The sequence below is a fragment of the Ceratina calcarata genome, unplaced genomic scaffold, assembly GCF_001652005.2.
Source record: "Ceratina calcarata isolate Rehan_Ccalc_2016 unplaced genomic scaffold, ASM165200v1 scaffold48.2, whole genome shotgun sequence".
Lineage (NCBI taxonomy): Eukaryota > Metazoa > Arthropoda > Insecta > Hymenoptera > Apidae > Ceratina > Ceratina calcarata.
Window position 1 is genome coordinate 391968 of NW_017172225.1, and position 8954 is coordinate 400921.

General features: G+C 38.5%; 3 protein-coding genes across 5 annotated transcripts; 1 reads left to right on the forward strand and 2 right to left on the reverse strand.

Annotated features, from left to right (window-relative positions):
- Nucleotides 1-569: 569 nt before the first annotated feature.
- Nucleotides 570-2815, reverse strand: LOC108627701 (prostatic acid phosphatase). Of its 2 annotated transcripts, none has more exons than XM_018029077.2 (7): nucleotides 2396-2815; nucleotides 2095-2275; nucleotides 1913-2011; nucleotides 1428-1850; nucleotides 1036-1371; nucleotides 795-975; nucleotides 570-728 (listed from the first exon to the last, which is right to left on the reverse strand). In XM_018029077.2, the coding sequence occupies exons 2-7, from the start codon at nucleotides 2230-2232 to the stop codon at nucleotides 604-606; spliced, it is 1302 nt and encodes a 433-aa protein (XP_017884566.1). In that variant the 5' UTR covers nucleotides 2233-2275; nucleotides 2396-2815; the 3' UTR covers nucleotides 570-603. The 2 variants fall into 2 exon arrangements, with proteins under 2 accessions (XP_017884566.1, XP_017884568.1); XM_018029079.2 differs by having other exon boundaries at nucleotides 2095-2304.
- LOC108627704 (uncharacterized) lies at nucleotides 1966-8477 on the forward strand. 2 transcript variants are annotated; one of them, XM_026815904.1, is made up of 5 exons: nucleotides 1966-2051; nucleotides 6819-7171; nucleotides 7254-7414; nucleotides 7494-7672; nucleotides 7746-8477. In XM_026815904.1, the coding sequence occupies exons 2-5, from the start codon at nucleotides 6945-6947 to the stop codon at nucleotides 7974-7976; spliced, it is 798 nt and encodes a 265-aa protein (XP_026671705.1). In that variant the 5' UTR covers nucleotides 1966-2051; nucleotides 6819-6944; the 3' UTR covers nucleotides 7977-8477. The 2 variants fall into 2 exon arrangements, with proteins under 2 accessions (XP_026671705.1, XP_026671706.1); XM_026815905.1 differs by lacking the exon at nucleotides 1966-2051 and adding an exon at nucleotides 6563-6652.
- LOC108627703 (acyl-CoA-binding domain-containing protein 5) lies at nucleotides 2918-6496 on the reverse strand. The gene is made up of 6 exons (XM_018029080.2): nucleotides 6118-6496; nucleotides 4852-5045; nucleotides 4627-4789; nucleotides 4407-4546; nucleotides 3952-4338; nucleotides 2918-3889 (listed from the first exon to the last, which is right to left on the reverse strand). The coding sequence occupies exons 1-6, from the start codon at nucleotides 6176-6178 to the stop codon at nucleotides 3746-3748; spliced, it is 1089 nt and encodes a 362-aa protein (XP_017884569.1). The 5' UTR covers nucleotides 6179-6496; the 3' UTR covers nucleotides 2918-3745.
- Nucleotides 8478-8954: the final 477 nt, after the last annotated feature.

Consider the following 8954-nt stretch of genomic DNA (forward strand, 5'->3'; position numbering starts at 1 on the left):
CTGATTTCTTTTTAATTATAGGAAATGCGTTTTTCTAAGGTACATAAACTTTCGGGATTGACTGTATAGCGAATACATCCTTAAATTATATATTTCGCGATCGGGAACTTTGTAAACTATTCGCGATCATCACAGATAATTATTTCTCTCTTTACCATCGCGTATAGAAATCGGTCGATTTAAGTAAAGTACATCGTTACTCACGGTATTATTAAGAATTCTAAAAATCATTACTTACGTATATATTCGAAGATCAAAGTTAAAACAGTCTCGTTCTTGTAACGTTAAAAGGTACGACTGAATTTTGCGATCGTCTTATAAAACGGAAACACTTTCGACGCCAATAAAAAAGTACAAATTGCTGTAAAATACATAAAAATTTGTCGAACATCATAGGGAGGAAATGTATCGTCAGACTTTTGTTTGTTATGTATATGTAGAAACACGTATGTTTGTCTGTAGAGTGGGTAAAACCTGTTTCTTACGATCAATCCATGTATAAACGAATAGGGAAACGAATTTAACGATTGTTTCGTTCGTTAGCTAATTAAGTTCGATGACACTGATCGTTAAAATAGAAATACGTATAATATCAATTACATATTATATAGGGTCCGTCGTTAGTCGAAGGTAATACTGATTATGTTCTCGTTTGTAGTGCCAATAGATAAATCCAATTATAGATAGAATTAACAGGACCAACATCAGTATCGAGGATGTCAGTATCGCTGAAAATAATCGGTCACAATCAACTTGTATCGGCTCCTCATTATTCCGTTGTTGAAGGAACTTACCGATAACTGCCGTCGCGTTCATGCTGTACACGGCTTGTCCCCAAGTCATCGCGCATTCCTTTTCCCAGTCCACGGGTATCACGTCCTTCGTTAGGGTGATAAATTCATCCAGCGGACAGAGTGCCATGCAACCAGGAAGCGTTAAAAGTAGTGGTTCATCGCTCGAGTTCTTATAAGAGACCTATAAGGAAATCTTCATATCATTTCCGTCACTACCCGATGACAGCATCTTGCATCGTACCGTTACGAAATACTGATTCTTTGGATTCGCTCTGAGCTCGACCAGAATCGCAGCGGTGTACGGTGGACAATGAGGATCGAAGACGTTCAGAGTCATCAACATGTTCGCTACCGTTTCATCGTGTGCACTGTACATCCACACTTTTCTATCTGGTACCAAAGCGTTTTTTGATTTTTTCTCCATATGATCTATCATCTCACCCAGCAACGATCCCGACTTTAGTCTTTGAAGTATTTTATTGTAAGCGTTGGTCGTGAAACTTTTCGCAGCGAGCGGCTTAAGTACATCCGGGAATACAGATTTCGTCCATTCGGGTAAGGTTTTATTATAAATATTCTGTAACGAGGATAGATTAATAACTGAGTTTAAACGTTAGCAGTTGGCGTGCTTACTTCGATGAATAAAGTGTTGTAAAGTTGTTCGACGGTCCTGAGGGATGAAATCTTATTCCCTGACTTCTCGGTCAGATATTCATACAACTGTTTATTCTCTTTATCGACCTTTTTAAACGTCGGGGAATTGAGCACTTTTCCCAGCTCGTAGTTGTATTTAGGGCAATACTTTCTGCCGGCCAGGACGTAGTCCTTATCCTCGGGAATAGTATGCACAGGAATCGGCATCCATTTGATTTTGTCCCATACTTGCTTACCCGTAGGTGGATAGAGTCCAGCCAACTGGGCTTCTGCTGACATCAGAGTACGATCGACGTCCGTGCTTTGGATATAAATATCATACGGGGAGTACGTGTCGTTGAGTAGATGAGAATAGCGTTTCCGGAACCAACGACCCAGTATTAAATGTTGATGTTTTCCAAGCTGGAAAAAGGCAGAGGTGAACGGTGTATGATCTCTCTTCTACTAAATAAATGTATACGCACGTTGGTCAGTTGACCATATGGAACAGGCCATAGACTCTCATCGTTATAAGGATCATTCGGGTACGATCTTACAGGCGTCCTGTCCCCGTGTCTGTACAACTGAAAAAGGATGTAACATATCAACATTTGAATGAGTAACGTAAGTATATATACTCCTCATACGTGTTACATTTTCGACTTACGATATTCGCGAAAACGATCGTTCCTTGGTCCGCATCCTGAGCATGTGATAAATTTGTAATAAAAATTGCGAGAACAGTGATCAGTAGCAGATATTCACTCATATTGCAATGTGCAATTTGCACCTCTAAAGCGTTCATATAGAAGTCGAATAAGTCATCGATCTATTAATTACGACGCAACCTGTGGAATACACGTTCGAGCTTTGACATCTGTTAACACAACGCTATGACTGGACTTCTTATGTGTAATGCGATATAATTACGTAGTGGGTTAAAGTACGAGTTTACGTAATATACATACAGCGTTAAATGTTTCGTCGATAATTTACAAATAAGAGGTCTACGCATTGCAAAATTCATGGGAAACTCGGTCAACGATACGTCGTCGTCACTCGAAACCCAACCATGTTTTCGAGCTCTGCAACTCTGCAACTTTGCAATCTACCCAGTGTACCAATTGTCAACAGGATTATTTATATATAATCGTCTACCTCTGTATCTCTATTTGTAGAATAATGGAATGATTTCACAGAATCTCATACGCTAATTGTATCAGATCCATTTTACTGGACTTTCAATTTTATTTTATTTTAAATATCATGATTACGAGCAATTAAAATTGGTCACGGATATCTTGTTTTCTCGGAATAAAAAAAAAAACAAAAAATGCGTAATGTGCAGTTAGATGTAGACGTATATAGCTTTTTTTTAAAGTCTAATTGGAAGACCTAATCACCCGAGCCACGTTATCGTATTTTCCAACGAGCGACGACTATTTAAAAGCGCAAGGCCGGGAACGGGGAAAAAATACAGTTGAACAGGATGTTTCGAAATATTTTATTGAAATTGTACAAAGTAAAAAGTATCAATTTGCGAACAGGACAATTCATAATCGCTCTCCCATCCACTCATCCCATCACTCCCATCCACTCATGCACTCACGCACGCACATAATAAAACGTTTCCGAAAAGCATAATTACAGACACTAATTATCATTATTAGTTAAGAATCGCGTCTCTTTATACAATATTTGTACAGAATTTCCATGATGCATCTTAATTAGAAGAATGAACAGAAAAGTGTTGCGTGGGAAAGGGATCCTATTATCGAAAACGATAACGACCACACAACTTAAAATAATTTTCTTAAAAGAAATTGCACATTACAATAGAGTTAATCTTCTTTTCATCTTCTTTTTATCTCGTAACCTGAATGTACAATATAAAATTTGTATATAATCTTTTCTTTCTATATTACAATATATGGATACATATGATCGCTATTTATAATACATACGTATAAGTTACCTTTATAGGCAATGGATTAGATTATTTGTTACGTACAGATCGTGAATGAACAGAGACCGATCGGACACCATCCCGATTCTCTCGGTCATTTAAAATAAATATATCCTCCTACATAGTTTTAACGTGCGCGCGTTTCGCATGCAAACATCTCATAGAACGAATGCCTTACGTTCCTGCCTATATTTAAAAGATTTACCCTTCTATAAAAGTTTCCAAATGGTAACGAACCTCATAGGAAAAGAAATGCGTCTATCTCGCGTAATTAGATAGAATCGAACGTTTTCTAATAGTAAGTAGCGGGATACAGGGTACGAATAAAATAACATTAGGTATTGAGCATCGATCACAGACTCCGCTGCCGACTACGCCGCGTTAAGGTAATCAGAAATTGCACCACGAACGGCCATACGATTAAGAGAGCGAACAATCGTGGCGAACACTCCGGTAAAGGCCACCATTTCGGGCAAGAGATCATTGTAGGCTGTTCCTGGAAAATAATAACAATTACGTACATATAATTATTATTAGATGATAAATCATCGTACGTACTATGGGCGGAGCCATCGCTTGTAACGTGTAACCTTCCAAGCTGCGTACTCTGGCCGTTATTCTGTCTAAATCTCTTTGCAGATTTTGCATAGTGCTGGCTATTTGATTGAGAAACTCGGCATTCAATTTCTCGTCTCTGTTCACTCTTGAGATCTCTCTGCTCTTCTCCTGTGCACCTGTTTCTTCCGTTACCGTCGTTTCTATTCCGCTACAACCATTCGCGTTACCGTAACCGTTCACAGTCGCCTCCGAAGAATTCTCTTTGCGGGCGACCGACTCATTTATTTTATCGCTGGAGACGTTCAACCCGTTGCTCATCTTCTGGCCACCGGCAATCGCGTTCGAACACGTTTTCATCGACTCTTTTTGTGTCCTCTCCGGGGCAGACTGCGAATAAAACATTCGATTTTAGTACGATTCATTATTTCGATTTATCCTACCGCTGAGCAGCTTACTTCAACGGTATCTATAAATTCTTCTTCTCCGTCAGTGTCCAACGGAGTCGCGCTGTGGCTGGTAGCAGGACTAGTTTCTAAACTGCTCGCGATGTGCCGGGTCATATTACACGCTCTGTGCGGCGAGGTTTCTCTTGACGCTGTCAGACACACCAGAGAAATTAATTCATTTCGTATTTATTAGTCTTATCTCGAATCGGCAGGCGAACGACATACGAACCTAAGGGAGAGCCGGATAACGGCATATCTGGTTGCGAGCGCATACGTTCCAACACTGGGCCGAGAAGTAATTCCAAATCCTCGGGTGGAACGCTCTCGCAAAACGAATCCAAACTGTCTAAAAAGTTGGCCACTTTGTCTGTGTACGACATCGTTTCTACGATCTGTACGCAAATCAATTCATCGTTAAATCAATGCAATTTACTAATTTTTGCGGGGAACCGACCTTCTTCAATTCGTCTACATAGTTATTCATCGCTTCCGTTCTACTCATGTTACCCAACCGAGTCCAAGCGTCCCACTTTGCTTTTCTGACGACTTCCCAGAAAGCAGGCTTCGGTTGCTGGCATGGTCCTTCCGTGGCTTGTTTGTAGTACGCATAAAAACGTAGCATAATTTCGTTGCTAGGTTGATACGCACCTGAAATGACAATTACATTTATTATCTTTCCTATAGGAAAATTAGATTTTCGAGGATAAGATCTCTATTTTGATTGAAGATTGAAATCGTCGAAGATAACTGTTTTAGTGAACTCGTTTTATTACCCAATAAAAATTGACGTCACGTCGGGGATAGAAAAATCGCTCGTAATAATTATAATCTTGAAAAAACATTTAGCTATACTTATGATCGCTCAAGGGGAACGCTCTGGTTTTAAATGCAAGCTGCACTTTACCCGTTCCTGTTCTCTGTTAGAAAGTGAAATGAGAACACTCGCATGCATTATACTTGTAATAAAAGGAAAGTGTGCATTTGCGAATTTTTATAATACGGAATTAAAAATGTCCCTGACACGAGATCGATACATCTATGACTAATGCTTAATTTATCGCATGCTTAACGTAAGGAGACACGGGTTAATGTAAAAAATAGAAGATTCGTATAAAGTCTGCTTATATAAAGTTGGGCATTACGTGAATCCTTTTCCACGTTTAATTTTCATTCCATAAAATGCATATGCATAGATATTTTATTGATCAAGAGTGGACGTAGATTTTTGTTTGAAGAAAGGGCAGAATCGCGAATAGCGTGTAAACGAGAAGCATACGAGTTTATCTCGTCTTAAACGAAAACAAGAGATAGCGCATAATCTACGTACTGTATCTTGCCTAAAGAATGGACCTGGGGAAATTCGATTAAATGGTTTTGCGTCAATCGGATCTTTGTAACATATAATGCAAAAATGTCTTTAGTTACTTCGTTAATTATGTAGACGAGTAAAAAACTGGTCTGTCTAGTTACGTGTGAACAAGACAAGAGTAAAGAAAAAGGCGAGAAAGATGAAAAAAAACATAGTTGCGTCGTGTCGTATCGTGTCAGGTCGATTTTGCATATCCACGATAGGAGAAATATTTGGCTTGTGTTTTGATATCGAGCTCAGAAACGTTAAATGCATCGCGCATCGTCACGAAAGAAAGAAACAGAAGGGAGGTGGTTTACGAGGAATCAACGGGCTGGTGTTTATCTGATCGATCGTCCGTTATGATTTTACCATTTTTTGGTAGATTCCTTATCACATTGACGGCTGCCTGAAACTGTTCTTCCGTCGTCATGGCAAGATCCCGCAGCCTTTGAACGAACAGATATTTACGCTCACTTCGCTATAGCCTAGTCGCGTTCTCGTTTCGGCTGTCTACCTATATCGACCACACACTTTCAAGCGTTCGAGGACGGGTACCCTTACACTATCGCTACAAGGTATATATTTCTCGCTACGGCACCAACTCGTATGGACGTAACAAAAATGACTTGACGGTTTCTTTGGGTTGGATCAGTAAAACTGTTAAAAATGACGCGCAACAATGGAATGACAGATGACCGATTGATGACTGGCGATCGTCCGGTGATCATACCTACTGACTATCACAAAATTCACGGAGGCGCATGCGTGTTAAATGATCGCAGTTGTAAAGTACAATCCCCTTCCTTTCTCTTATTATTCATTAACTGCCATATATCTTTCGTACGCTAACGTTGCTAACAACCGTATGCACAGATTAGAGACCACTGTACTCGCAACTTACACTGTATGCACACTTCGTCCTACTCGATGTATTCGGTATTACATATAAATCGTTAGTTTTGAGTCTGGATTCTCCGAGAGACTCTGCCAGTAGAACGAGATGGCCATGGAAGTAGTGACATCAAAACGTTACTTCATCTCTTAAATTAAAATATCTGCTCGTTTTCCAGCAATACAGACTGCGATAAACACGTCGACGTTAATCGCTTGGTCTCCTAACTCGCTGTTGCAAACTGTGTATCGTTGTACGGATTCGGCCACCTGGATTGTTTAGTTAGAAAATTTTGCACGCAGGAATGGCCGGAGTTAAATCGTTTGGCCGTGGCCGTGGATGGGCCAAGCCTCATGGTGACGATGTCCCGTTACCTAAACCGGGAAGATTGTTGAATTCAAAATCAGAAGAATCTATCGACCATGACGATTTTGATACAGCTATCGATCTAGTTAACGTAGAGAACGTAGAGGAGATAGCAAACTCAGTGTCTCGACTGATAGATGATAAAATGAGAACGCAAGGTTTTAAGTACGTTCACAAACGTTGCCTTTCAATCGAAATAAACAATCGTACTTATAATACTTACTTCAGATTTCGCTTTTCATTGTAGGGATATATTCGGAAAGCTTTACAAACGTGCTGTAAAGGACAGAGAATTTGGGGACAAGTTAGTAAGATTCTGTTACTCTACGACGATAAAGAATATATATGATAACAATGGAAGCAGTTTCTTTAAGTTGTTAATAAACAATTTCCAGATCGATTATGAGAGTATGCAAATTTATGCTTTGATAATAACGTATATACTCTAACGCTGTAATAATCTTTTATTTCATGTGTTATGTTTTAGGGAGAGAGGAACTCAGGCGAAAAGATCCGACCGAATTTTATAGTGTAGTTTTCTTACTCACTAGATATACATTACATAGCAAAATTCAGACAAGAGTGATCTATCATGCACTGGTGAGTTATATGGAAATGTTGCTAGAAATGCATTCCGTCGAGGATATCAAACTGTTCAAGGAAATGGTACGTATCCGAAGCTGGAATCTTGATTATATTCGTTGTAATATTTTAATTATTTTACTTCATTACGTTTCAGATCGTTAAACTTGGCAATCGTTTGCAAACTGGTTACAAAGAGCCTGTTAAGGAGTTAATATTGACGTGTAGGACAATATTGATCAAGGAAGACGTCCCGGAGGCCTCTCGTTTAATGTTATTGTACGTGATAGACTTGGAGCGTAGAGGTTTCTCTCACCTGCCCAATTATTTGAAAGCATTTTACAAGTCGCAGCTGGGAGAAGAATATGAAGAACCATTACTAAATTGATCTTCGGTCTTTCTAAAAATTTAAGTACTGTTTAAAACGTGCGTGTCTGTACATTTTGGTACACCATATGTATATATTATATGCGATATTTAGTGTTTAAAGTAATATAAATAATAGGTAATAAATGTGACATGAACGTTGATGCATCGTTAAGACTCAAACAGAATTTTGGTAATTCATTTTTGTAATTTGGCTAATAAGATTCTACAACCAAATAGTGCACAATTTTTAATAATATGACCCATCATTCCCGTACATTTTCTCATTAGTTAATATCAAGCCTAAGAACTTTAAAACATCTCGTAGTCTGAGTGCATAATATCTATATTTCTCAGATCTTCGTATACTGAGTGCGTAATGTCCAGATCTCCCAGATACAGTGTTGTAAGATTTGAGGAATTTCGACCATGTGGCATGCATTGAGGAATGGTGAAACCCAGGTCTCAGTTACTAATAATGACTCTGTATCTTAATACAAATTTAAATACAGTTTTGATACCATTTTCTGTCTCTCTCTCCTTTATATCTTACCTCCCATTTTTCCTCTCTTTCCTCTACTGCATTCCAAATTCAAAAAGTACCGATTACTTATACTTAACTCGTTAAATACTGGAGTTAGAAGAAAAATGCATAAAATCTTTATTGTATGAAATTTCCTTTTAACTCTGCTTGTTAAGGAATGATTGGCGATGGACGAACTAATTACTCGATTAGGCCTGAAGTATTCGAGACAGAAGAAAAGTGTATATGACCTTTCTTGCAGGCAATAGCAGTGACTACAACTTCTGTTTCACACATTTTTCACTAGCGTCAGTAATTAATCAATACATAAAAATATACTTATTGCAAAATCTTTTCGTTGTCCTATCGAAAAATGTTTCAGATAAAAGTTGTAGCTCTAGTCGTCAGATACAATCTCGTCCTATACAATTTCTTCCTAGTTTGAATAATTTAAAAATACAAATTTGTAAATTATTG

Bases quoted from the DNA above. Each gene is read 5' to 3' on its own strand.
- LOC108627701 (XM_018029077.2), bottom strand. From the start codon at position 2,232: ATGAACGCTTTAGAGGTGCAAATTGCACATTGCAATATGAGTGAATAT. The intron at 2,012-2,094 runs GTAAGTCGAAAA...ATCCTTTTTCAG, and splicing joins CGATCGTTTTCGCGAATATC to TTGTACAGACACGGGGACAG. The intron at 976-1,035 runs GTACGATGCAAG...ATTTCCTTATAG, and splicing joins AGAATCAGTATTTCGTAACG to GTCTCTTATAAGAACTCGAG.
- LOC108627703 (XM_018029080.2), bottom strand. From the start codon at position 6,178: ATGACGACGGAAGAACAGTTTCAGGCAGCCGTCAATGTGATAAGGAAT. The intron at 4,547-4,626 runs GTTCGTATGTCG...TGTGTCTGACAG, and splicing joins GTTATCCGGCTCTCCCTTAG to CGTCAAGAGAAACCTCGCCG. The intron at 3,890-3,951 runs GTACGTACGATG...ATTATTTTCCAG, and splicing joins AAGCGATGGCTCCGCCCATA to GAACAGCCTACAATGATCTC.
- LOC108627704 (XM_026815904.1), top strand. From the start codon at position 6,945: ATGGCCGGAGTTAAATCGTTTGGCCGTGGCCGTGGATGGGCCAAGCCT. The intron at 7,172-7,253 runs GTACGTTCACAA...TTTTCATTGTAG, and splicing joins ATGAGAACGCAAGGTTTTAA to GGATATATTCGGAAAGCTTT. The intron at 7,415-7,493 runs GTATGCAAATTT...GTTATGTTTTAG, and splicing joins TTTCCAGATCGATTATGAGA to GGAGAGAGGAACTCAGGCGA.